We start from the raw sequence: 26,755 nt of genomic DNA, 5'->3' as shown, positions 1-26,755 counted from the left end.
TATATTAACAAGTGATTTTTCGAAATAGACTTTTAAGTTTAGAAATTTTTCATAGATTACCCTAACCTTAAAATTTTTTATTTCTTTTCAAAATGATCGTCTACTCTTGTTGACCACCACCCTTCACCCGTTGGTCATCTCTCTCTATCTCCCTAGTCGCTTGTGCCTTCACATTCACGTGGGTTGACCTTGCCAACTATCCCCCTCCCTTCCCTTGATCGTTTATGTCTTTGCGTATGTGAGGATAGGCCACCTCGCTTCTCTCTTAGCCACTTTGTACATTTATGTGTGGGCTAACTTTGTTGGTTATCTCCCTCCCATCTCTTGGTTGCCAGTGCCCTACGCATAGATTGGTTTTAATTATTGCCCTCTTTTGCGCATACAAATTGGTCTCATTGGCTTCTCCTCATCCTTTCTCCTAGTCGCTTGCACCTTAACATATGGGTTAACTTTGTTGGTCAACCCCTCTCCTCTCCCTTGGTTGCTTGTCTATTCGTGCACTAGTAAACCTCATCACTTGCCCCCCCTCTCCTTCCTTAGTTGTCTACATCTTTACGTGAGGGGTTGGCCTTATCGATCGTATTCCTTCCCGTGTATGATGACTCTGGGATTCGATAAGGGTATAGGGGTGGTGACAAAGATAACGCATATAGAGAAAAAGATAATAATTGTTTTGATAAAGGAATACATAAAATAATTATTTCACGTAACCAATGGGAATTTCAAAGTGTTGGAGCGCTTCTCATAAAATTTTTAAACTTATAGATTTTTTAATGAAAATTCACTCTTAAATAAACTATTTTATTTGGGATTATTCGAGTCAAGTGTTTTGATCGAATAATATGAATGTATTCTATTTCTGTTACGGTTGGTTTTAGACCTTCTTTGACGTACATGCGGGTTGGCCGTCCTCCGCATTTGCTCTCTGGCGCTCTTCGGATCTGCGAGATCCTCATCCGCCTTCCGTCACTGCTCTCTGCCTTAGGAGCGCGCCGGCCGCAGGTCGCCGCTCTCCGTCTCCCATAACGCACTGACTTCTGGCTCAAACTGCCCGAGTTGCATTTGGGCACAAACAGGAATTGGGATAACCCCGAGTTGATCGACAGCGCCTTCGATGCCGTAATCGAACAGGACTTGGGGGCTTCTATGTAGATGCATAAGATAAGGGTTTGATCTCGTCTCCTCCATGCTTCATTCGATTTTCCTGGGTCTTGTAGTCGAAACCAAGGCTCAAAGTCGATGGGCAGCGAATCCAAAGCCAAAGCGCCACCTAAAGTCGTGAAGCTTGACAAGGCGCTGAAATTAGTAAGAAGCCTTTGATCTCTCCTTCGTTTTTGGTTGATTGCTCAATTTTTTGAATCATCTGTCGTTATTTTCTGTGTCTAGATGCTTGATTTCTCTGAACTTTCTAATTAATTTGGTAAATGTTGGCACCTTTTAGTGGATAATCTATCACCATCTTCAATGAAATCTTTTGGAATGACTAATTGGAATTCTGCAGCATATTGGTGTATGAAGTTTGCCATACTGCTTATAATGGTAATTGATGATAGTAAGTGGTGGAGCCAAAACTTGTTATCTGCTAAGGAATAAAAAAGTTCTTAGTAGTTGTGCCACGAGAAGCTATAGGAACTCTTGATGGTCGGAACCTTTTAAGAAGGTCCTTACGTTTAGGTGCACTTGAGCTTAAAGTGAATAACCTTCCTGCAATATTAAGCATTGTTTTTGACAGAATCGAAAATTAGAGTTAATTAGTCCTCGGTACTAAATACTTCATTGTTGCTATTGTAGAAGTCTAGGACTGCTTCTATTGCCTCATAAGATAATCATTTGGATAATCTTGCAATAGAAACACCTAACATTAATTTTGTGGCGATGTATCATATCCACTTACTAGTGGTTAAGGGATTAAAACCTCATCTAACAAATATTATACCTAAAATATTAGTCTGGTAGTGATGTACCAGGCCCACTTACTAAAGATTGAGAATTTGTAACCTCATTCGATAAACTAGCTTACTTGGTAAAGATTTTTGATTGATGATAATAAAGTCCAACGATCAAATCAAATCTTATCTTCATTGCCTGCGCTTGGTAGAAAGAAAAAGATCTTTATGGTCCATAAACTTGTGTCCTCTTATTTGTGTGGTGTTATGGACTTGCATTTGAACTGTACAGCTCATCTCATCTATCTTTGGACTTGTCTTGGATTTCTGTCAGTCTTTCAAACTGAGAGGATGAGTTGTAAAGCCAGTATGGCTTGGAGATTGTTATAAAACACAATATGCATTAGAAACCATATTGCTGCATTGAACAATTTAAATATCATGTTTTAATGAAAGCATGGTTTTCAGGCTGAAGCTTGGGTTAATAATATGAGCACATCAGCAACTAACGAGCAGAGTGAATTGGAATTTGAGGGTCAACCTTCAAGGCATCTACTATGTTATATGCATATGAGATTATCTTATTTTAGACAATATATTCTTTGGGGCCTCAATATTTGGTTGATTAATGCTCGTATAGGTTGGGTCTGGGGGCTAAAGTCACACCAAAAATGAAAGTGGCAGTTTCAAGTGATCCAGTTGAACAGAAATTGCTTGGGAAGTTGAACTCAAAGAAGAAACTGTCTTATGATAACATAGAGAAAGCTAGCCCAGTCAGAGAATGCAGCAAGCGATGATGATGAGAATGAACCAGAGAGCAGAGAGCAGAACAAGTGCTTTCGTGAAGAAGAAACTAATGCCTCCAACAACATATTTGCAGTCTACCAAGAAGAGAAAATGACTTTGTAATATTGTCAGGTTTAAATCGCGTAGTGAGGTGCATTTTATTTGATCACAAATTAATTATCATTATAGTTTTTTTTCCCCTTCACATTTTGAATCTTAGAAATTCTCCCTGGAAATTATCTTGCATTTCTGGACATCTCTTTTTCTTTTTTTGCTTGATCAGTCAAATTATCTTTTATCTACAATGTTTCACTTCATTACCTTGGTTTATGATCCTTCTTCTTGAACTTGATCGGCAGTGTTTATCGACTATTATGATCTTACCTAAATTTTTACATCTGAGAAAGTTGATCCAGGCTAGGTCAATCCAATATCCAGTGTTTAAAATTGAGTGCTTAATCTACCATATGATGTCAAATCTTTGCAAGCATGAATTATACATGAGGACATATATAAGTAGCCACAACTGCATGTGATATCATGAATAGGTTACAAGAGAGACATCAAGAATCAAAACATGATGATTGTATACTAAACTGGCTATAAATTAAAATTGAAGGTTGAAAATTTTATAAAGAATAAACTTACTTACCGAAGTTTGAGGATTGACTTATTAAATACTGAGGATGTAAAATATCTGATAAATCTTAAAAGTTGTCAACTACTTAGTTGATAAAACATTTTGACCCTTGATAAGCAGCAGGGTCTTGGAATCAAATATATCACTTATCCTTTTATCCTTTGGAGCTCAAAAAGACAACCAACAACACAACATATAAACAATTAATGGTCAATGCCTACTATAGCTTAAAATTGCCCAACATACAATGCTTCTTTTTTTTTTGGTCAAAGCATAAATAAAAAAAAATTCTGATCAAACACTTTTATATAAATTGAGTGCTTAGCTTCTAAATGGTTGAGAACTGTGATACATTGCTGACCCATTTTAAATATTATCTTATCAGGTCAATGGTGCAGGTGCATGTATCTGGTCTTATTAACACACTGCTGCATAATTTATAGGTCCTCGAACGGTAGCAGGAGATGCACAACTTTGTTCCTACTCTTCTCCTTCTAATAGCATTAGAAAGTGACTCTAATTTTTCTTTTGTGGGTTTTATAATTGAGGTCTAAAGGCTATGGAATAACTCAGACGTAAGGACACAAGAAGGTTCTGAGATGAATAGAAGTTACAGTACAAGAATTTGATACTGAATACAGGTTTAGGGTCCCTGCCAAGTGCAGTGTACGTATATACTCCCAATTTGAAACTTATTCTCATGAAAGTGCCATGCATGAAGTGCTGTTGGAAATATACTAATATGGCCACTATTAAAAGCAGCAAAATACATGCCATTAAAATTATAAACGCCACTTATATACCCGTTGAATGTGTTCGTGTCTCAGATATATAGAAATGATAAAAATGAGTAAACTTAAATTATTAATAGTATATTTATCAAATCTTTATATATTTATCTTTTTTTTTTTATCACTTTCGATATAGAATTAAACTTGAGAGTATTACAAATCTTCTCCGCCTACACATAGAGCATAACCCAATAGTAATTCTATGTTATGATAGGCTCTAGCTCTATCTATGCTAGATCCTTGCTACTCGAGGCATTTATTATATCTAACATTAGAATAATTTCAATATTATTTGTCATGTTCTAGTTTGATTAGATAGTTAACTCATTAACTTGGTTCATTTGTTTGATATACTTATGTTTAAATCAATGGTTCATACCCTCATAGAACAATTTAAATTTTATCCCATTAACTTTGAAGTGTTACAAAAGAGGTATTTTTTTCACTAAAATCATTTATTGACAATTATGTCTAAATATAATTAATTTATCATCAGATGAATGTCAAATGGAGGATGTAAATATTGTATTAAAATTAAAATTTATAAGGATATATATATATATATATATATATATATATATATATATATTTATATTGTGAAGGCAGTCTGAAGTTGGTGGTCTCCCTCTACCTGGCGCGAAGAGAACTGCGAAGGTCTTCCACGGGGGAAGAAAAGGAGCAGAGAAGGAAGCGGGACTAAAAGCTTCGACCTTTGCGAGCTCGCCGGCTCCTGATTTTCAACCGATGGACATGAAGTCGAGCGTGAGTTCTGTGGGCAGTTCCAGCTTCTTCTCCACAGGGAGCAGCCGGAGTAGCCTCAAGGAGATCGAGGAGGAGGCGCAGACGCCGGAGGCCGCGCCCTCGAAGAAGGAGGGGGAAAACGGAGAGGACGACAAGATTCACGTTGCGGTCGAAAAGGACTTTAAGCTGAGCAAGGCTAACCTTGTCTGGGTGCTCAAGAACACCCCCAGGACGAAGAAGATCGTCATCGTCCACGTCCATGTCCCCGCCCAAATGATCCCCATGTGTAAGCTCGTCGCCATTTACCCCTTATCCGCAGCCCTTTTGTGTTTCTCATCCCTTAGTGGAAGTGATTTGTGAGTCACTGAATGACGGAGATACGAGTTACTTTCATTTCTTTTTTCTTTAAATATATATTGGCTTTCAATCCCACCGAAATATAGTGAAAGATTGTTTCTTTTTATTTTGTTTTTTAGTGCAGTAGAAGGAACGAGAATTTTAGGGTCCGCTATTGTTTCCGTTTGATTCGATACGAAGCCATGTTTGGTAATGATTTCTAGCTTATTTGGAAGGTGTTAGGAAAATGAAATAAAAGAGAGTAAAAGCAATCAAGAAAACTAATTTCTTTACACCAACTTCTCTCAACGAAGGTTTGGTTTGATAATTTACAGTAGTATAAGTGCATGTACCTAGTATTCAACATAGATGACCTGAGATTCTCTAATTGAGCAATGTATGTAGTTCTTTGATGCAATAATGGGGGTTTTTCAAGTGTACATGACAATTTCATGGGTTAATGAGAAATTGGATTCATCTTTTACTTGCTTTATCACAATGGACCCTGTTATGGTGTAACACTAATCATTGATGTCAACATTATTCCAGTGGGAGCATGGTTTCCGGCAGATCAATTGAAGTCACAGGAGGTAAGTGCATATCGGCAGATTGAGAAGGCAAAGATGGAAAAAGCAGTGAATGAATATGTTAAAAGATGTTCGATCATAAAGGAGGTCAATCTTTCTGCTTCCCAATGTCACCTTTATCTCTTTATCCTTTTGTTTTGCTTTTTTCTTAGAATTTTACTACCACCAAGAGTTGTGAGCATTTGTTCAATTGATCAAATCAACTAAATTAACTCATCCTATAATTGTCTGGATTAATTGTTAATGAACAAACAAAAATGAGATTCTAATGATGGTATAACTCATCTAAAAGACAACTTTCACAGGTGCAAGCTGAAAAGCTAGTGATCGAGGCAGATGATGTCTGTCAAGGGCTAGTACAACTCATTGCTCAGCATAAGATTACCAACCTTGTTATGGGAGCAGCAGCAGACAAAAAATTTTCGAAGTATACAAATTATATCTATGTAAATTATGGCATCATAAAAACAGAGAAAAATAAACTCCTCTTTAGATTTCTGCTAAGCTCCACTGGCACTTTTTATAATTCCAAGTTGATTTGAGGTTTCAATGACAGGAAAATGAAGGAGCCAATGTCAAAGAAAGCGCTCCTTGTGCAAGAGCAGGCTGATCCATCATGTAATCTCTGGTTTGTTTGCAAAGGGAACCTGATTTGCACAAGGTATACCCAAAGTTCTATAAAAGCATCTCAATATTTGGATCATTGTTGGTGTATCTGCTGAGTTGATTAATAGATTTTTAATATATCATCCTCTAATAAAACAGATTGAATGTGAGACCATACTGATTCACACTGTATAAACAAATCAAGAACTGCACCTTTGTAACCAAATACGAATATGCTTAGTATAAACCTGCTGGCCTTGAGATTCACATTGTTGATTACTATTTAGAATGAATATGATCAGAGGAATAAATCTGGTGAAGTCATTGCATTGTCTTGAGTCCTGCTCTCATCCCCTTTACAGAAAAAAGAATCCCCTAATTCAGATATATTTGTTCAATTATTCATCTCACATCTCTTCATCTACAATGTTTTCTAACTTATGTGTAATTTGATTGCTCAATAGTATGCATTATTTCTTTTGAAATGAAATGTATTTTTAGATGTAATAAGTGATACTTCCTCATATTCTCGAGTTACTTATAAGGTGTCTGTAACTTCAACTTGAAATATCTTTTTATTTCTTATTATATGACTAACTTTTTGTGAGCTTTAAGATGACAATCCATATTATTCCTGCACAACTACCACTTAGTGATTACGTTCTTTTCTTTTGTTTTTTCTATAAAACTGGAGGTTATTCCCTAGTGATCCTTACAAGAGATTGATCATAACCAATTATTGTCATTTGAAGTTAGTTCTAATTTGCTGATTCAATTGTATTCCCTTGTTCCTTCTTCTAAAACTTGATATCCTTTTATCCATAATTTTAAAATTTACTCTTCTTTAAGCAAACATGATTTTATGAATTCGTGATACGTCATGTGTTTATTATTATTAGTCAAGCTTAGCTCTATATTGCTAATTCAGTGGCATCCCTGGCTCTTTTTCTAAAACTAAATATCCTTTTTAGCCACGATTCTAAAATCTGCTTTTCTTTTTAGGCAACCTTGTCCCGTATTGCTTCAGGTCTTAAAATTTAAGTGTTGCAGTTTGAATTTTAGTTATTTTTTTTAATTTTTTAATTTCTTATTGTTTGGAGATTCTACCATCAACAGGGAAGCTAGTCCCACTGGAACTGGTAAAATGCAGACAACCAGAGTCATCCCAAGAGCTGTAACTGCACAATCTGAAAGATCGAATTCAAAAACCCCACCTAGTTTCCTGGGTCAGTTATTTAATTTCTTCCCAAACACTTCCCAAGAAAAATTCAGGCATCAGTCAGTATCTGCTACTTCTGGTTTGTCAATGCCAGATTTATCTCATGGAGGCTCTGGTGAGTCAAGTTCAGGGAGCAGAGAGGGGATTGTCATTGATCTTTGGGATGGGATTTCAAGGAGTTCTCAGAGTTCAGCATACTCGATGCATTCAGTGAATGATGAGGTGCTGAGCAGCACAAGTTCAATGCAAGTTGTAAGGGATGAGATAAATGGAGGAACATTGGTTTTGCCATCTTCACATGATTCTGAAGATAGGCATCAATCTTCGACTCTAAATCATAATATGGTGGGTAGAATTTATTATTTTTTTCCTTTTCTTTTACCTATGAAAATTGAGGAAGATTTGATAACTTAGATGATGACGATGACAACAACAACAATAAAGCCGTAAGTCTCAACTATTTGGCGTTGGCTACATGGATCTTTTTCTTTGACAACTTAGACATAAATCGTTATTTCAGACTTTTTTTTTTGGCTGCATGGAATGATGGGATGAATGTATACAGATCTCTATCTTTTTTTGCTTTTTGAAGACAATCTTTGGATGACATCCTATACCAAATTCTGATATTAGATCAGGATAGACATTGTTTATTGAGTTAGAAGTTCCAATGGATGCTCCGCAACAAATATGCCTTTGTATTTTTCTTTTCTAACTAAAATATGATATTCTTTAAACCTGAAGATTAACTGTCTGTTTTAGTATAGGATAACTCTTTGTACTGCCAACTGCAGCTATAAGCTATGATCAAAACAAAGCTGGTGGAGTCCTTACCGGTATATTCAGACTTAAGGAGAAGCATTTAAAAGGTTACATACAATTCCTCTTTTTTTTTTCCCCAGGAAGATGCTGGCTTAGATGATGAATTGTACAAAGATCTGCAGCATGCTGTCAAAGAGGCAAATAACTTAACTCGTGAAGCTTATGAAGAGGCTCTTAGGCGTCGAAAAGCTGAAAGAGATTTGCATGATGCTGCTCAAAAGGTAATACCTTATTGCATGTTTGTCTATTTGATATGGTTTCTTGGTTTAACAATTTTTTATTATTGTATATCACACTAACCTAGTTATGTGGCAGACTGAGTTAAATCAGCACAATTACCATAGTAATTAAACCAAACTGCAATAGGCAACTTTTTCCTACAATGAATTTTGAAGTTGGAATACACATTAGTGGGTGAGCCTAGAAGCCATGAAATAGTTGCTCCATTGTAACTTGGATGTCAAGAGTTTTTAAGTCACTAAAACAATTTTGCCACAAGGCATAAACCTTAAATTTTGTATTGGTAGGAGCTTCATGCTCTGTGCAACCCTTTCTAAGAATTAGTTAATCCAGTAATGATTGTCATACCATTTAATGCAGGTGGTTCCAATCTTTGATCCATCTACTTAAGTAAATGCCCATTTCTATTATTTATCTGCTTTCACCTTAGTTTGGGATGGGAACGTTGGCATCTTTTTCCTTCAGATGAATAATGCTCATGGTCCTTTCTTTTTTTCTTGACTCTTCTATTTTTTATTGTAATTCAAATAGTTAATTATTGATTGCATAAGTCTAGATAGTTCAGTTGCAATCACAAGAACAGATTTTCCTTACCTGCCTGGTAATGGTTTTAGTTTGTGGAAATCTTTAATTTTTCAAAAATTTTCTTGGCTAGGAATTCTGAACCAACCATAGAGGGTTTAAGTAGGTGAACAATCCATCATAAAATTCTATCATCTTTTGTGGTGCCATAAGTGATCCATGGCAGTGCAGAAAGTCATTCTTGATGGCGTTGAAGAGAGAAAAAGAACTACTTGGTAAAGTATCTAGTTAGAGAATATGTACATTTATTAGGTTTTGGAGATCCACACATAGGCACTCGTGGTGGGCAGTTCACGAGCATATTTTCGGCATCAGAGTACAAATCTTGTGCACATTTAATAAAAGTGACAAAGTGTGCTATAATCATTTTGATTCCTTTTTCTTTTTTTTTTTTTCTGGTTGGGATGTATGTAAAAGAGTGCATTAATATGGTTGATATCTACTTAAGTTTTGTCACTTTTTCTAGTATTTGTCCTACTTGGTAGTTGCTGATCCATTTTTTAGTCAGCTTACTGTTGTTTTCCTTTGAAAGCTCATTAATATGATTGAGAGAAAAAGAACTACACGGTAAAGTATCTTGTCAAATCAGTATATTTGCAAGGTTTTGATGTTTCATACAGAGGCTTTTAGATGTGTGTGAATATTTTGGAACATATTTAGTATTAAGAAAAATGAGCATATAAATATTTGTTTAGGTGTATGTCTATGAGCGTATAAATGAAAGAGGACCATGATTTTTTTCTTGTCATGTCAGTGATGCAGTTTATTATACTTCCCTATAGGTGAAAACAGCTGAAGATTTATATACCACAGAGAAGAAGCAGAGGAAAGAAATAGAGGAAAGGCTTTCTAAAGAAAAGAGAGAAATGGAAGAGCTTAGGAAACAACAGAATGAGATGTTTGAAGCACTCCAAAAGGCAGACAAGCAAAAAGCCACATTGGAACAACAAGTTATTGATTCCAACCGCATCATCAGGGACCTAGAAAATAAACTATCAGATGCTCATTATCTCCTCATTTCTCTTCAAAGTGAGTATGTTGAATTGCGGAGGGAGCGAGATGATGCAGTTAAAAAAGCTGAAGAGTTGCATCAGAAGTTAGAAGAGATGGCTACGAGCATTCAAGGTGAAGAGAGCTTCTTCGAGTTCTCCTACTCAGAGTTGGAGAAAGCAACTAACAGCTTTGATGATTCATTAAAGATCGGAGAAGGTGGATATGGAAGTGTATATAAGGGAACACTTGGCCAGAAGACAGTGGCCATAAAGAAGTTGAATTCTGAAGGCATGCAAGGACAAAAGGAGTTTCATAAAGAGGTAAATATTAGCATGTATCGGATAATATGAAGTTATTTACTTTGTCTTATCAAGAATTCTTGGACAAGATTGATCTTTTTGTTCTATACTTTATGCCTCTCATTACTTTTTCGACACAGATAAATGTTCTCAGTAAGCTGAGGCATCCAAACCTTGTCAACCTCATCGGAACATGTGTAGAAGCCTGGGCTCTGGTTTATGCTTTTTTTCCCAATGGAAGCTTGGAAGATCGACTAACTTGCAAGGACAATACACCACCTCTCACTTGGCAAATCCGCATCAGAGTCGCTGCCGAGATCTGCTCCGCTCTGAACTTCCTCCACTCTAACAAGCATCTCAGTGTAGTCCATGGAGATCTTAAGCCTGCTAACATTCTCCTTGATGCAAATTTTGTTAGCAAGCTTGGTGACTTTGGCATCTGTCGTCTTGTCCAGTCCAACAACAATACCACTCTCTATCGCTGCACTCATGCCATGGGAACTTTTGTGTACATGGATCCTGAATTCCTTGCTTCTGGAGAAATCACACCACTCTCAGATATTTATTCCTTTGGCATCATTCTTCTACGCCTTTTGACAGGGAGATCTCCATTTGGAATTAACAGAGCAGTTCAACAAGCATTAAATAAGGGATGCTTGTCTGATATACTAGATGCTTCAGCAGGAAACTGGCCTTATGCGGAGGCCAAGCAGCTGGCATGCTTGGGTTTGAGGTGCTGTGAGATCACAAGAAGAAGCCGTCCAGATGCTGGAGAGGCCTGGAATTTGCTTGAGCCCTTGGTGAAGTCTGTATCATTACCAGAGTTGTCATTGAAGTCATCACCATAGTTGCATTCTTCCTCCATCTATCAAATACACTAGGTAAATTGCGGTACCTAATACACTGTCTGCAATTTTATCTTCCTAGTTTTCGTGGCAGTATTAATATAGCACTCGTGCTAACGCCTGTTAGCCTTTTCAGATTCAAAGTTCTTCAGAATCTTCTTCTAAAATCTTCCTTTTTCAACAAAAACTCTAAGCCCCTTGTCTTAGTCATAAACTCCTTTGTTCACTGACCCATTTATTTGCTATCCTGAATTGTTCTCCAATACTTGTCTCTGAACTAGTATTACCCCTTGACTCTGCTATAGTGGACTCATTACTCATCTGCAGTAATTGTCATCTTGTAGCGCTGTTGAATTTTCTTTCTGGAAGTTTCATGACAGTTGCAAAACACATCATCCACCATCAACTTGTTCTAGTTAGATAGATTTGGTTTGTCGTCTTCGTTTGCATGGCAGCAATTAGTGCTTATTGCAACTTATTACATTTTTTTTCCATATATGTGTATGAAATTGCAGGAGAATATGAGAGGCTTGTGGGACAAATAGTTGGATAACATGCAAAGAGGATTGAAACTGATGTGCTTGCAATGGCATAACAACATGTATCGTGGGCTTCACTGTTTCAAGATTATTCTCGACAATGGCTTTGGAGCAAGCGAGTTGGCTTTTCTCCATTGTGTTCATCTTTCTTTCTCTAAAATGTGGTTTATTATGTAATTGCTGTTAATGAGCATGCATCTGATTTGTGATCAATACTATCACGAACAAATTGTATGTTTGTGCATCTGTATCTTGAGATGCACATAAATATTGTAGTGTTGAAATGAAACCAAAATAACATACAGAGCACTTACGTTTTTGCAAATTGCTGAAGCATTTTTCTCCATTGTTCTTCCTTCTCTCTCCCTCTCTCTCTCTCTCTCTCTCTCTCTCTCTCTCTCTCTCTCTCTCGTGTGTGTGTGTGTATTTATATATACTGCATTATATAATTTAATTTTAGATGCTCTATCTAAGAAATGTCTATTAACTTTTTGTGGTTGATCATATCAATATAATGCATAACAATCATTACTTTCAGCCAAGGAACTCAAGGCAAGAAATTTACAAGTTTTAGTATGATGATTTAGTTTCATATTAAATGTAAAAAAAATGAATGAACTAATAAGGATTTGATGTTTAATTATTTTTAATTTTTAATTTAAATTTAATAAAACTAATGAATCAATCATCTCGTGACACCATTCGATGACGGATGGGAATGCACCGCACGTGACGCTGGTTTGGGTTCGGGCTCATCGCCATGGCACATGGCTCGGCTGGTTCCGATCAACGCCCACGTGTGTCACGCTGCCAGCTCTCGTCATATCGAGCGGGGATCAGGTGTTGAGTTTGCTCCTAACCACACGCATCGAAACCCAATCGGATCGTTCCGCTTTCGGTCCGGTGTCACGCCGACGGTTGAGATGCAACGTGGCAAATCTTGCAGACGGTCAACATGACGCCCTCAAACTAACTTGTGCGAGGATGCAACATATGATCCGGATCCCAATTTCCTTTCCTCTTCGTGCTCGCGATCGGACTCTTTTTGCCTCCCGGAAGCGCGAGCGAGGAAGGGAGATCCAAGGAGGAGAAAAGGAACAGACTTGAGTTTCAGGCTTCTCAGATCGCAATCATTGGAAGTCGATCTCCTGGTATTGATCAACATCACCGATGTTTCTGCTGATTCTTTTGGATCTAAGAAAGTTATGACATTGAAATTTTCCTTTGAATCGCTTGCAGAGGATAGACTCTTGATCCTCTGTCTTGGAAGAACCCTAGGCAAAGGGGAGGAAGGATGTCCGGCCAAGGTCAGCGTTTGACTGTGGTCCCGACGGTGACGATGCTCGGGGTGATGAAGGCCCGGCTCGTTGGCGCCACTCGAGGCCACGCCCTTCTCAAGAAGAAGAGTGACGCCCTCACGGTGCAATTCCGCACCATCCTGAAGAAGATCGTCTCCACTAAGGAGTCCATGGGCGAGATCATGCGCAACTCTTCCTTCGCCCTCACGGAGGCCAAGTACGTCGCCGGTGACAATATCAAGCATGTGGTGCTCGAGTCCGTCAAATCCGCATCCCTCCGCGTCCGGTCGCGGCAGGAGAATGTTGCTGGCGTCAAGCTGCCACGCTTCGAGCACTTCGTGGACCATGGGGCCGGGGATGTCAAGTCTGACCTAACTGGTCTGGCACGCGGTGGCCAACAGGTTCAGGCTTGTCGTACTGCATATGTGAAGGCAATTGAGGTCCTTGTTGAGCTTGCTTCCCTTCAGACCTCATTCCTTACGCTCGACGAGGCCATTAAAACTACTAACAGGAGGGTCAATGCACTTGAGAATGTTGTCAAGCCACGGCTTGAGAACACCATTAACTACATTAAAGGGGAGCTTGATGAACTTGAGCGAGAGGATTTCTTCCGTCTTAAGAAGATCCAGGGGTATAAGAAGCGGGAGATTGAGAGGCAGCAACAGGCTGCAAAGAATTTTGTGGACGAGCAGTATGCAGATATCTCACTGAAGAGGGGAATGTCAATCAATTCAGCTCATAACTTGCTCGTTGTTGGAGCTGAGAAGGATGCTGATATAATCTTTTGATGCCATAGAAATTTTCACATACTTTGGTTAGTGTCATGAACTGCTATTTCAGATAATATTTCTAATTTCCTCTTATGTTTAGCTATCTATCTTTTGCATAACAAGTTTATATTGCGATATTTCTTTGGTGGTCTGCCAATAACTTTTGGGTTGACGTTTTTAGCAATTTACATAGAATGCAGTTATCTTCATAAATATAGATCTGGACAGTTTTACATACATCCTTCTACCTTTTCCAGTGAACCTGGGTTACATCATTCTGTAGCCAAGAGGCATCACATGAAAAATTGAAGACATGAAAAAAGCACATCAAAGAGGCCCTTAATAATCTCTTAGATATGGTAAACGAAATTTGGTCATATTGACCTGAGCATGACGCTCTTGGCTTGCTCATTGCTACAAAAATATGTAAGAGAGAGAAGTTTGAATGTCATTCCTTTGTCAAAACACTAAACATTGCCTGATGTTGCTTTCTTGGTCAAAACTGAAATTCATGCATGAAACCATATAGTGTGCACAAGAATGATTAAGATGAAGCAGTGAGCATGTCATATGGTCCTCTTATAAATTAACACAATGTCAAAAAGACTACTGAATTTTTGTGGATAATCGAGGATGGAGTATATTTTTTTATATTCTATCATGGAGAATGTGAGAATTAAGCACAACACCAAAGATACTACTGAATTTTTTATAGGTATTGGGGAAATTTGAAGGACTTGGTTCTCTGTTGAATCATGATGTTCGAATGAAGAATGTTTCAAATTTGAAATATATATCATAGTAGGTTACCGTTCATTATTCTGCTTAACTGAATGGCAAATTGTGATTATCAAACAAATATAATCGGATTAATAGGTTCAGTATTAGATGACTTAGACTTAGAGGATAACAAAGAGCATAAAGGTCGGACCTAAAATTTGATTCATGGAGGAAACATAGGGATGAATGGCTTATATATGTATAGTTTCACATCATTTGCTAAATAGATGTTCAGGTCAAACATGACTTTCTGGTAAGTGCATTTTTCATTAAAGATAACCATGTGTTGGAGCATCATATTGTCACTAATGTATAACAGCAGAAAAATTACAGTTCTAACTATTCATAAGGCATTGATTCACTCTAAGCATATAAAACAAATATTATTTGATCTCATTTAAAATCATTTGTGGAATTAGGTCAGACAAAAATCACTCTTTTCAAGTTGCACCTACTTTGGCTTGCCTGTTCCAAGGATCAGATGTTGGATAATTATATAGTTCAGATAAATCTAACAAGTTTCATTGTTGGAACTTGAAAGAGCTTGTAAATTCAAGTTATATTTTCAGTTATTAGGAAGCAAAAGAGATTGAGTAAAAAAGAATCTTGTGTTTACTCTTTTATGGTCTTTGAGAACTTCTCACTTAACAAAATTAAATAGCAATGGATCTCAAGTAATTGAGAACAAAAGTCTACTTGTTTTAATTTGAAGGATGTGAGGTTTTCATGTTTGTACAAACCAAGATCCTTTAACTTTAAAACAACATTTTAAATTTCAATAATTCTCCAACCCAAGGCATTAGCAGGATGTGAGGTTTTCTTTTTTGATGGTTGGGAGTGGTGAGGAGGGTTGTGTTTTATAAGAAGCAGTTACATGTGCTTATTTGTTTTGGATCCGAAGAGGTTTTTGATCTCAATGGTGTCAAGTAGGGTGGTCACGAGTCTTCTTTCTTGGTAAATGTTTACTGGTATTTTCTTTCCTTTCATACCAAACAATTAGTTGTAAATGTTTCCATGAAAATAGTAGAAGCAGGTGCTAGCAAAATGTGTTATGTCTCTGTTTTCATGCTTTTGCCTTCAGAAAGGAAAGAGGAATTTAATTGTGTTATATCCTTGTGGACCCCGAGTCTTCCAATGCAGGGGTACACTGTATATCAAGTTTTTATCTTCCAGAGTGGGTTATCCGAAATTACTTTTACCTTCATGCTTGTTGGTTGATCATGTAGAATATGCCAGTATTAAGATGTGAACTATGATAAGCTTAGGTCACTCGTTTAGGCATATTACAACTCTGGTTGCAGGCCCCTCTTTTGGCAAAGCTGATGCTAATTACTCCAGCAGGAATTATTTGCACACTGTCCTTTTTTAATTTTTTGAATTATAAACCATGATAAATAAATATGTAGCAAAAATGTATAAATCATTTTAAGTTTGTGATCTTGGTTCAATGAGCAGCAGCATGTTAAGTAACTGGATAAGTTTTTAGAGCTCATAGTAATGGTTGTCATGAGATTTAAATATCTAGACTTCAAACTTGAAGCATATGAAGACAACTACATTCTCATTCTATGAATTGGCTGACTGCTGTAGCAAGGCCTTTTGCAACAATCATGTATCAGATATGTCTATGGTTGTTCCCCTTTTCCAAATTATCAGTTGTGTAGCTAATTAATAGATATGTACTTTAGAATTTAAAGGACATTGATTAGTGACTCTGGGCATATTTAATATATTTTTTCTTAGTTGATTGCTCAGCACCAACTCATCGGTCTTGTATTAAACCATAAGGATGGAATGGTCTCGTGCAAATGTTGATTCCTTTGAACCAAGAAATGCTGAATGAACTGTTCGAACCTCATGTATGTAAAGATTGCACCTAGGTTGCTGGTAGAATTTGCATTTTGAAAATTAAATATTTTTTCTACAAACTTAGAGAAAACAATGTTTATTACAGCATTAACCATGGTGCTGTCACTAGCCATGAATAACTGAAATGAGAAGACTGTTTTTTAGGTTATCCAATGAAGAGAGTGCAGCATACTTTCTAGGATGCAAGACACTGATACTTAGAGTCTAATGTCAATTCCATCAACTCAGCCTGGTCTTCTCTGCTTGAATTTTTTGTATATATATGAAGATTGTCTAAAAGGCACTTTCTAGGGTGCAAGACATTGATATCAAGGCTCTAATACCAATTTCATTAAGTCAGCTTAGGCATCTCTGCTTGACTTTTTTGTATTTATATAGTTGATGAATGCTATTAATGAAGATGTAATAACTATTAGCATTTAGATGTTTGTGAATATGAACTAGTTATTAGCTTTTGAATTTAGTAGTATCTCATTATCTCTAATCTTCCAATATAATGGACGCTAAAGTAACCCATTTGTAGGAATAACATCCTCTAGTATTCCTTTTTGTAGTAGCTTTGCTTATTTGATTGGTTGTTGTGGTTTACACAAACAAGGAAATTAATCTAATTGTCTTCTACTTTCCTTTCCTGTTCCACATTGAAGTTTAGATTTAAAATGTTACTTTTTTGTTACATGTTTTATATACTTCCATAAGGTCTTAGGAAGTTGTGAAATTCTAATTGTCTGTTCTGTCCATTAACCTTTAGCAAGCATATATCTTCAATAACGTAGTAGTTAATCCTGTCATTTTTAATTCCAATATAGTTCCATTCATCTGAATCTTAAAATGTATGGTCATTTTAGCGAGGATTAGTAGAACAAAATCATTATTAGTGAAGTGGGCAGATGAGGATGTTTAGATTGCTGCCCTGTGGAATCGACTGTCAGGCATGTTGAAGGAAGAATTTGCAATTCTTCCACTAAGAAACTGCTGGAGATTGCATAAGTAGACAATTTGTGCCTCCTTAATGACAAAGTTTGTCAAGTCAGGAGGCACAACACAAGCAATTGAAAAGAACTTGAATTATCCTGCCAACAATATTGAAATTTAAGAACACAAGTTAACCAGGATCTACTTTCGGATTTTTCACATCAGTCGGTCACACTTGCATGCTTATTCTCCCAATTGGAGTTGCCACGTTCATTTATCTTGGCTCAGTTTTTTTGTATGACAGTATACTTCAAATCATTCAATCAAGTAATCTGATGCAATTTTCTTTTGCATTTTATTTGCAGCGTCTAATTGTGAACCGAGAAGGTGGTTGAGAACAGTGGTTTCGATGGAGGCCTCCCTCTACAATTTACGGCTGGCGTAAGGTCCTCTTAAGTAAGATGGGTGTGAATTCATTACAATAACCATCTACATTCAACATTCGAGGAACTCATCAAATATGATAATAAATCATTGTACTTTCTCGACCTATGTTTGATTTACCATACTTCTTTGCTAAAGTTTGCAGAAATTGTTCTTGCAAAGGTTGTTTTTGTTCTTTGCTCAGTTCATGTTGTTCAATTTGAAGCTTACTTTTCCATAATGGACATTGCCTAAATGACTCCTTTTCGCTCTTCTACTTTCATTGTTGTTGCTTAGATTGCTCTTAGGTCATGTTAAATCAAAGAAATCTTAATCATTTAAAGAAGCGTTCGTCACTCGTCACCTATTCTTGAGATTATGTTGCCTAATTTTCTCTATCGGAGGGTATTTTTTTCTCGATGAAAAATATTTTTTGATTGTGACATTATTTGATAATTAGATTTGACCAGCTGTTTATTCTTGCAATATTTTGATTCTCCTTCTGTTTAATTCATAATATCAATTAAAAGGTAATTATAGAAGCATTGTCATTTTCAATAATAATCATTCTGAATATACTGTATCTCAATCAAAATCTAGTTTTAACAAAACTCAAAATGATTCAATCGAGCTGATAGAATCACAAGATGAAGAAAGAATTAGATTCGTTGAATATCTCGCCTCAAAAATAAAATAAAATAGGAGATAAAAAGAGAGGACAACACTAATGGAAGAAGGTAAAGATGATGAGTGGTTTATCTTGGATGAATTAAAATCGTATATATATACAATGGATTCAATTGACTCCGATCATTGTCACATAAACTCTTTTGTCATCAAACTCACTTGGTTGATTGATCATCAAGTATCAAAAACCTTGCATTAAACGAATGGATCCCATGATTATACGTGTATGGTTTGTACAAAGCTTGTGCTACGGACTTCTTGGTTGGTTTTCATCCACTTATATGGCACTGCCTCATCTCATTGGTTAGAGTACTCCGTGACATGCCATGCCAACCAAACATTTCATTAGCCTCTATTTCCGTTATCATTTCATTATATACTCACCTTCAATTGACACAGTGGTGTGACAGTCGCCACCCGTTTCTGCATTACCCATTCCATCTCACCACTCCACGTTCCCTACATTTTGCCACGTCAGCCAACTGGCGAGAGGAAACAGACAAGCACACGTGGCTTCCTGCCGTGTCTCGTCCAGTTATATAACGTGGCAGCCATCAACCCTCGGCTACTCTCACCCACCACCATTTCATGATGAGACGCCCACCCTGCATTGACCGTGAACAAGTCACCACGCGTCGAACGATGCGGTGCGTGATCAAGCCAACGCGGAGTACCAATATCAAATCGTCACACAGAGCTTAATCGAATAAAGGTACAAAGATACACACATCTTATAAGGTTTCTTCGTGATCGTCCTGTTCTTCCCCCCTCCCTCTCTCACGCCATTAGAAACCCTCGTCGCCTGTTCCGATGATCATCGTCTAGGGTCTGGTCCTTGTAATTTTTCTTGTTTTCTTGTCGGCAACGGCGGGATTGGACTCCCACCTCCTGGAGGAGATTGTCCTGGAACGCCTCGACGGATGCATGGCCGCCGCCGCCGCCGTCGCTTCTTCGTCATCCTCCTCCTGTTACGACGAGCAGCTGGACCGCCGCCGTCGCTGCTCCGACCACGAGGGCGACGAGCTGGCAGAGTCCTCCGCGGCCTCGCGCCGGCACTCCCGGATCCTCAGCCGCTGGGCCGCTCGCCAGGCTGAGGAGATGATCACAACCATCGAGCGGAGAAACCGCGAGACCGAGCTGATGGCGCTCGCCGGTCTCCACACCGTCTCCGCGCTCGATTCCTCCTTCCTCCGGGAGTCAGGGCGGTCCACCTCGTCATCGCCGGTGGAGAGGCCGGCGGCTGCCCGCGCGTCGGCCATCCTCCAGATGTGGCGGGAGCTGGAGCACGTGACGGCCGCCGCAAGGGGGCGTAGGAGCAGCGCGGCAGAGTCCGTGCAGGGCGACCGGAGCCGTGCCGAGGGCCGTCGAATAGATGGCAGTTCGGTGGCTGCGAGCGAGAGCGACTACAACGATTACGACCAGTGGTCTCACGGGGATGTCGATTTATCGCGACGGTCAGGTGAGGAGGAGGACAATCAGAGGTCGAGCAGGGAGCAATCTCCTGAGCTCGGGGATAGCGAGAGGGGAGTGAGGCAGATTGTTCGTGGATGGATGACTGAGAGCGGAGTATCGGACACCGAATCAAGAATCTCACCGAGGAATGACACCCAGAGGGCAGAGTGGCTTGGGGAGATTGAGAGGGAGAGAGTGAGGCTGGTGAGGCAGTGGGTACAGATGGCCAGCCAACAGCATAGAGACGCTCGGCTTAGCAGGAGGGAGAGCGAGAGGATGAGGGAACGTGATGGATCAATCATGGATCATGAAGATGGCCAGCCCCAGCATGTCCACAGAGAGTTACTGAGGTTACGAGGGCGGCAAGCTCACCTTGAGCTGATCATGAGGATGGTGACGGAGAGGCAGAGGGAGCTTCAGAGATTGTCACAACAGCATGCAGTCTCGGAGTTCGTCCATCGTAATCGAATTCAAGTGAGCAGCCGAAATTGCTGGCCACCATAAAGGATTTTCTGTAGCTTTAGCAGATACATGAAGCTGAATTCACCTCTTTTTCACTGGAAATTTACTCAGTTATTCTTAACTTTTACTTTTAATCCTCTTATGGTGTTGGGTATCCAAGGTCAGATGATAGGATTCCATGCATGACTTCATTTACTGTTCAACAGTAAAAATTTCAGACATAATGCAATTAACTTCCTTATAGAATTTTCACTAATTATAGCAAATGTTTGGTAGATGGCTTAGAGAAGGATGTGAACAAGGCACTATGATCATAAGAGCAATTCATGTTGAAACTATGATATCGCTAATACAAAGCAGTGATGTCTATCTTGCCAATTTAGGTGTGATGTTATATTCGTAGATAATACTTTGGAGTTTGAAGTACTTTATGCCTTTGTTTTTTTCTTACTTGACTTCATCAAGGTCACAAGTTTCATCTGATTCATTTCACCTCTGTTAGAGATCTATTTTTTCTTGCATAGTGTTTGTTAGTTTTAATTCAATTCATCTAATGAAGTCTAAGAAGTTACTAATAACAAAAAATATCCTGCAGTTGCTGTTTTGTGCCTTCATCATTATATGTACTCCAGGTAAAACAACATCTATCCAAGCTTTGAAGTTTTATGTACTTCGGAGGCAAGTCAATTGTGAAGCGATAAAAGCATGAATGAAATCGATGGTATAAAAGAAAAATAAGAAGAATGTTCTTGCTGTATTAGGGTCTGCATATATTCTTTTTGGCATGTTGTGTAAATTTTATCAAGGCACTCTTTATTTCCTTTTATTACTCAAAACTCAAGTGTAGCACATATGTTTCCAGTTTCCCGTCTTCCCTCAATGTTGATGGTATTCTGTATAGGACCTCTTGTTCTAGTTTGGCAAATCTGTTTCTGATTTCTAGGATTTTTTTTTTTAATTTTCAATACAGCTTACAAGGGGCATGTGACTTCTAGGCTGTTCAGACATCAATGAAAAATATACTCACAATTTCCATCTAAGATTACCACATAGCTTGGCTTGTTCCCCATGGCCTACACTGGTACCAACTTCTTTGTACACTTCCAGCCTTTATTTTACAGAGTAACTGTTTCCTACACATTCTGCCCTCTGCTACTTCTATTTCCTTTCACATGGGTGCCATTTGAGTATATGTCAAGGCCATCACAACGCTAATGCCTTGAGCAATTAACAATTCGGACAAAGATGGTCTCTTCTTCTTCATGGATGGATTTTAACCATGGGGCTTAAACACTAAAAGAAAGTGAAAATCATTTCAAACTAGAAGGGGAAGATTATTTTTAGTGGATGTTTGAATTAGAAAGAATAATTCATGTGGTGGAGCTTAATTTTTCATCTATTACAGTCAATTTTAAACCCTTTTGGAAATGTTCCTAATCATTTCTTCCCTCTCATCTGTGTTACTTCTAGCATTTTTTGTGTTTAACTTCTTTAAATTTACTTAGGTGAATTATTTTTCAAGGAAAATGTAGTTGCATTTGTTCAATGTCATTTGATGAATGACAAATGCTTTTTAATGACAATCGTATGGAAGTCTTGAAATCTGTTTTTTCTTTATTCCCTCCAGTCACTACTCAGAGGTAGATTCTTGAGAGACAGAAGACCAAGTGAGGATGACGAAGAGAGGCCACTTTCAGCAGCGGCAAGAGAAATTGTTCAGCTCAGACAACATCGTCGCGTATCTGGTCTAAGGTATGTGTTATTTTACCTGTTGAATGACAATTATTTTGATGCCACAGTGAATAGAGGACTGTTTTCTTGTCCATTTGTTTATTCTTTCTGTACTAAATAGCTTTTCCTCGAATATTACTTGTATACACGAAAATAACTGTAGGTATGCTGGTGACAACACACTAAAATAGAATAGGTGGAGTAAGCTAAGTAAAAAAAATGCAATGGCTGCCTTCTTTAAAGCACAGAAATATGATGTATCTAGAAGAGTTGTCATTGAAGGTGTGACTATTTGACTTGAATTGTATATCTAATATGTGCATGAGAGGAACCATTGAACTTAATAGTTGAGACCTCTGATATAAGTAAAAAAAAAAAATGTGACTTTCAATGTGAATTTTCTTTACATTGTTTGAATCTTATTCCAATAATTTTCATCTATCAAATGTGAATGGTACTATTATTGAAATATGTGTATCATTTACAGAACCAACCTACATGGAGCAGGGTGTCAGGGTTTTTTGCCTTGCCATATTAATCAAGAGTACATGTTAGTGTTGTATGAAAGGATGGAGGTTTCATGATTTAATGTTTTGTAGTGTCCAATTGATTGTAGTGCTCATGGATTGAGATGCTGAACTAGCCTCTAGGCAAATGGAAGTAAGCTCATACAGGATTATCTGCAGATACTAGGACAAAAGGCCATTTAGTCTGCAATAGTTACAATCATCACTTGTATAGAATTTATTAGGCAAAAAAGTCTCAATCGCCTTTACTAAACTTCATCAAAGTGAATGGAAACTTTGACATCTTGAAATTAAAAATTAAATCTTTCCCTTTACAACTTCTGTTCCAAAAATTTAACAACACAAGCTATTTCTGAATCAGGTATCTGGTGAGAGAGCATACAGATGGATCTAGAGAGAGAACTATATATCAGTGGCGGGGATTTTGTATTATTTTCTTGCAAAGAAAACATAACATCTTATATTATTTTCTTACTTGATTGTCATCTTTTATCTGAATTTCTCATTGAGATCCTGCCTCCTGAAATTTGTAATATTATTATTGATTTTACAATGGACCACATGTTCTAAAATCCAAGTTAGAGCCAGATTACAATTTACAATATATGAACAAATCTATAAGGCCACAAATCTAATATTGCACAAATCTAATATTTTTATTATTGAGTTCTGTTTTTATGTATCTTCTGAACTAAACAAATTTTAAACAATTCTTTTGTGAATGTTTCACACTTGTTAGAGATATCTATCTTGAATTGTGAAAATAGTAAAAGATAACAATTTTTTGTGTCTAGCGACGGTTTTCGATTCAGATTGGAGAACATTGTCCGTGGTCAAGCAAACAACCATAATGATTTTTTGGCTAGTCAGAGCATGGGTAATGTTGGAACTGATCATTCTCAAGAAGGCATTGCCCTGGAACTATCTAATGATGATGAGGATCAGAACCAATCTAGTATTGAGACCATCAGTGTTCACCAAGTGATTGAGACACATGCAACAACTGAATTGGAGAGTGAAATCACCAATAATACTATCGACGTGGAGGAATCTGCTACTCAGGTAGCTGGTTTACAGGAAGAAGCAGCCCAAGAGAGAGGAGATCAGGAACCAAGTAACGATGATGCTTTCAGTCATTGGCATGCAGAAGCTGGAGAAGAATTTGATAGAAACTGGCATGAAAATATAGTAGAAGACTGGCCACAGGAAACATCAGAAAACAGAGATGGAGAGGATGCCCATCTCCCTGGATTGCACGAGGAATGGCGTGAGGATGAATCACATGATACTGAAGAGACCTGGCATAATGAACAATCTGATGGCTTAAGAGATTCAAGATCAAGACCAGGTAGAAGACTTGATGGATTTATTCTGCGTGATGATGGAAATGTGTATAGTATGGAACTCAGGGAACTACTAAGCAGGTAGATTTTTTTGTCTTAAATGTTTGAGCTTCATTTCATGGTAATGCTGTTTTTCTACTTGGTTATGATTTGCTAAGTAAGTTTTGCTACTTTGCAGGAGAAGTGTTTCTAATCTTCTTCATAGTGGTTTTCGTGAAAGTCTAGACCGACTGGTACAGTCCTATGTTGAACGGCAAGGCAGAACTCCCGACGGCTGGGATCTGCAAAGACCTTTGCCTATTCCAAATCCACCAGAAGAAGATCAAGATGACGAAGGGGATAATCTTGATGAGGATATTCAGGATGCTGTAGTCAGACCTCAAAGTGCGTTTCCACCTCCACCATTGCCACCTCAACAACCTATATGGCACTCGGGCCTACATCACAACTGGGCCAGACAAAACATGCATCGACCAGAAACTGTGAGCTATCTTGCTCGTAATGTTTAGATTCATCAACCAAATTTCGTTTTCTTTCAAATTCCATTTATGTCAAAAGATGAAGCTTGATACATGGGCTTGTTTAAAAGTAACTTTAGAAATCATTGTGCTTTTTACTAGATTGTCTTTTCTTTTCTTTATTTAAGTATAGAATCTCCCTAGACCCTCCCCATATTAGAAATCCTACGGTTGTGTACATTATTCCACCCCGCATTGGCAGGAGCCTTGTGCACTAGGTATATCTTTTTTCTTATAGAATCTCTTGAGATCGGCAACCATATAATTTGTCATCACACCATTATTTTCTGTAGCTATTGAACTGTTTGCTAATTGTCTTTTCATTGTATCTTGAAGTACTTTGTTTTGTTTTTTCATGTATTTGGGCTTTGATTGTCCACACATTTTTACTCTTATTCTTTATGTTGATAGCAGCAGTGGGATGCTATCAATGATTTGAGGGCTGACATGGCTAGACTACAAGAAGGGATGAATAACATGCAGAGAATGTTGGAGGCTTGCATGGACATGCAACTAGAGTTGCAGCGTTCAGTCAGACAGGAAGTTTCTGCTGCTTTGAATCGTGCTGTTGGAAGACAAGGTCAGTGTCACTTTTTAATTGAAAATATTGTTTGCATTTTTAACTGCCAACTCTTCAGTCAGTTGCTTCAAGAAGTTAGTCAGAGCTGATATATTTCTTTTTCCAAGTACCAAATTCAGGCCATTATTGTGAAAATACAGTCTCTTCTTTTGGCATTTGTTTAATAGTTTGTACTGGTTTAAATGAGAGTTTTTTTGGTGCATTTCTGATGGGTTGAGGATTGAAATGAGTCTGTTTACAGGTGTGAATGAGGAGTCATCCGATGATGGATCCAAATGGAGTCAAGTGAGGAAGGGCACCTGCTGTATCTGCTGTGATAGTCACATAGATTCCCTTCTGTACAGGTTTGTGTGCAATTTTTTGAGTAGATGCACGATAAGGAACACAAAATAAATGCATCTCAATTTGCTACTTATCAGGCTTTTTTTCTTTTTGTCAGATGTGGGCACATGTGCACTTGTTTGAAATGTGCCAATGAACTAGTTCGAAGTGGAGGCAAGTGTCCATTGTGCCGTGCACCCATCATCGAGGCAGTCCGAGCCTATTCAGTACTGTAAAGCACAGGAAACTGATCGTCAGACAAAAAAACGAAAAGAATGAGTTGTTGACGACCTGAGTATTTTGAATGTCAACTGGCAGCAATCTGACAATTCCATCCTTTTTTGTGCCTTGAGGTTTGTGGGAGAGGTAAAATGTTTCAAGTGGAATCTATGTTCAGTGCACTCTGATATAATTCTTAATTTTACCTGTGATGACTGTAATAACTAATGCTTGTTTCCGATTCCTTTTGTTTGCAGTAGGGGAAGCTGTCATCGAGCAGGCTAACATGACCAGCAATTCTTGTGATTTATCTAACCTTTCTTTTATTCCTTTGATATATCATGATCTGGTCAACGACTTTGGAACCGGAAATCCTCCAATAAAAGCTGGGAGAGCAGAATCATCTCTGGGCCACAGCCCTGATAAGGTTGCAGAATGTGTAATGTAAGAGGCTTAATTTGTCCTGCTCTTAAGTGCAGTTGAAATGTATGACGAATTGTTTCAATGCTGAGATCAACTGACTCTTTTCGCGTGGTCTCCTGCAGGCCCATCTCTTCATACGTACGGAAGACGGTCGTCCATGGCCGACATTCCCAGGTATAAACGTCATATCGTCGTCGATGGCCGACATATCCTACTACTATGGACCATGCGCTGGTGTGCGATACCCTCCCATTAGTATATTGTGGTTAGCGTCGGCTAATAAATTGCCGATGGAACACTTCACAGGTTCTCACAAATATCCTGTGAGAAGAGGACTGCAGGTGGCCCACCGCGACGATTGTGGTGGCGAGGAAGGTTTCTTCACCTGAACTGAACTTGATGATGATGAAACTGATGAATGATAACGATTACAAACATGATGATGTTTATCATAGCTGTTTTGTCTTGACCCAAAGGTTTAGAAATAACTAGTCCACATCGGGCGTAAATTGCACACGTTGCAGA

The 26,755-nt window shown here is 38.2% G+C and overlaps 4 protein-coding genes across 8 annotated transcripts; all 4 read left to right on the top strand.

Annotated features, from left to right (window-relative positions):
• Positions 1-879: 879 nt before the first annotated feature.
• Positions 880-3,684, top strand: LOC135598578 (uncharacterized). Of its 2 annotated transcripts, XM_065092613.1 has the most exons (3): positions 880-1,305; positions 2,355-2,434; positions 2,527-3,684. In XM_065092613.1, the coding sequence occupies exons 1-3, from the start codon at positions 1,240-1,242 to the stop codon at positions 2,681-2,683; spliced, it is 303 nt and encodes a 100-aa protein (XP_064948685.1). In that variant the 5' UTR covers positions 880-1,239; the 3' UTR covers positions 2,684-3,684. The 2 variants fall into 2 exon arrangements, 1 of the variants encoding a protein (XP_064948685.1); XR_010481598.1 differs by lacking the exon at positions 2,355-2,434 and having other exon boundaries at positions 2,527-2,666.
• A 1,007-nt stretch (positions 3,685-4,691) lies between these two features.
• LOC135598577 (U-box domain-containing protein 33-like) lies at positions 4,692-12,228 on the top strand. 2 transcript variants are annotated; one of them, XM_065092612.1, is made up of 10 exons: positions 4,693-5,130; positions 5,730-5,854; positions 6,073-6,194; positions 6,324-6,428; positions 7,490-7,599; positions 7,687-7,937; positions 8,495-8,635; positions 10,019-10,549; positions 10,669-11,409; positions 11,889-12,228. In XM_065092612.1, exons 1-9 carry the CDS (start codon positions 4,848-4,850, stop codon positions 11,374-11,376), a joined length of 2,376 nt encoding a protein of 791 aa, XP_064948684.1. In that variant the 5' UTR covers positions 4,693-4,847; the 3' UTR covers positions 11,377-11,409; positions 11,889-12,228. The 2 variants fall into 2 exon arrangements, with proteins under 2 accessions (XP_064948682.1, XP_064948684.1); XM_065092610.1 differs by having other exon boundaries at positions 4,692-5,130; positions 7,490-7,937.
• A 676-nt stretch (positions 12,229-12,904) lies between these two features.
• Positions 12,905-18,244, top strand: LOC103983216 (V-type proton ATPase subunit D). Its single transcript, XM_009400420.3, has 3 exons — positions 12,905-13,063; positions 13,152-14,024; positions 17,910-18,244. Exon 2 carries the CDS (start codon positions 13,207-13,209, stop codon positions 13,996-13,998), a length of 792 nt encoding a protein of 263 aa, XP_009398695.1. The 5' UTR covers positions 12,905-13,063; positions 13,152-13,206; the 3' UTR covers positions 13,999-14,024; positions 17,910-18,244.
• Positions 18,245-19,264: 1,020 nt separating this feature from the next.
• Positions 19,265-26,667, top strand: LOC103983231 (uncharacterized). Of its 3 annotated transcripts, none has more exons than XM_065092609.1 (9): positions 19,265-20,580; positions 22,196-22,320; positions 23,621-24,250; positions 24,348-24,651; positions 25,099-25,267; positions 25,509-25,611; positions 25,707-25,941; positions 26,065-26,251; positions 26,353-26,667. In XM_065092609.1, the coding sequence occupies exons 1-7, from the start codon at positions 19,579-19,581 to the stop codon at positions 25,822-25,824; spliced, it is 2,451 nt and encodes an 816-aa protein (XP_064948681.1). In that variant the 5' UTR covers positions 19,265-19,578; the 3' UTR covers positions 25,825-25,941; positions 26,065-26,251; positions 26,353-26,667. The 3 variants fall into 3 exon arrangements, with proteins under 3 accessions (XP_064948681.1, XP_064948680.1, XP_009398717.2); XM_065092608.1 differs by having other exon boundaries at positions 19,266-20,580; positions 25,707-25,954; XM_009400442.3 differs by having other exon boundaries at positions 19,271-20,580; positions 25,102-25,267; positions 25,707-25,954.
• Positions 26,668-26,755: the final 88 nt, after the last annotated feature.

Source organism: Musa acuminata, chromosome BXJ2-1 (assembly GCF_036884655.1).
Source record: "Musa acuminata AAA Group cultivar baxijiao chromosome BXJ2-1, Cavendish_Baxijiao_AAA, whole genome shotgun sequence".
Classification (NCBI taxonomy): Eukaryota; Viridiplantae; Streptophyta; class Magnoliopsida; order Zingiberales; family Musaceae; genus Musa; species Musa acuminata.
The sequence above is the reverse complement of the archived record's forward strand: the minus strand, read 5'-3'. Positions and strand labels throughout refer to the sequence as shown.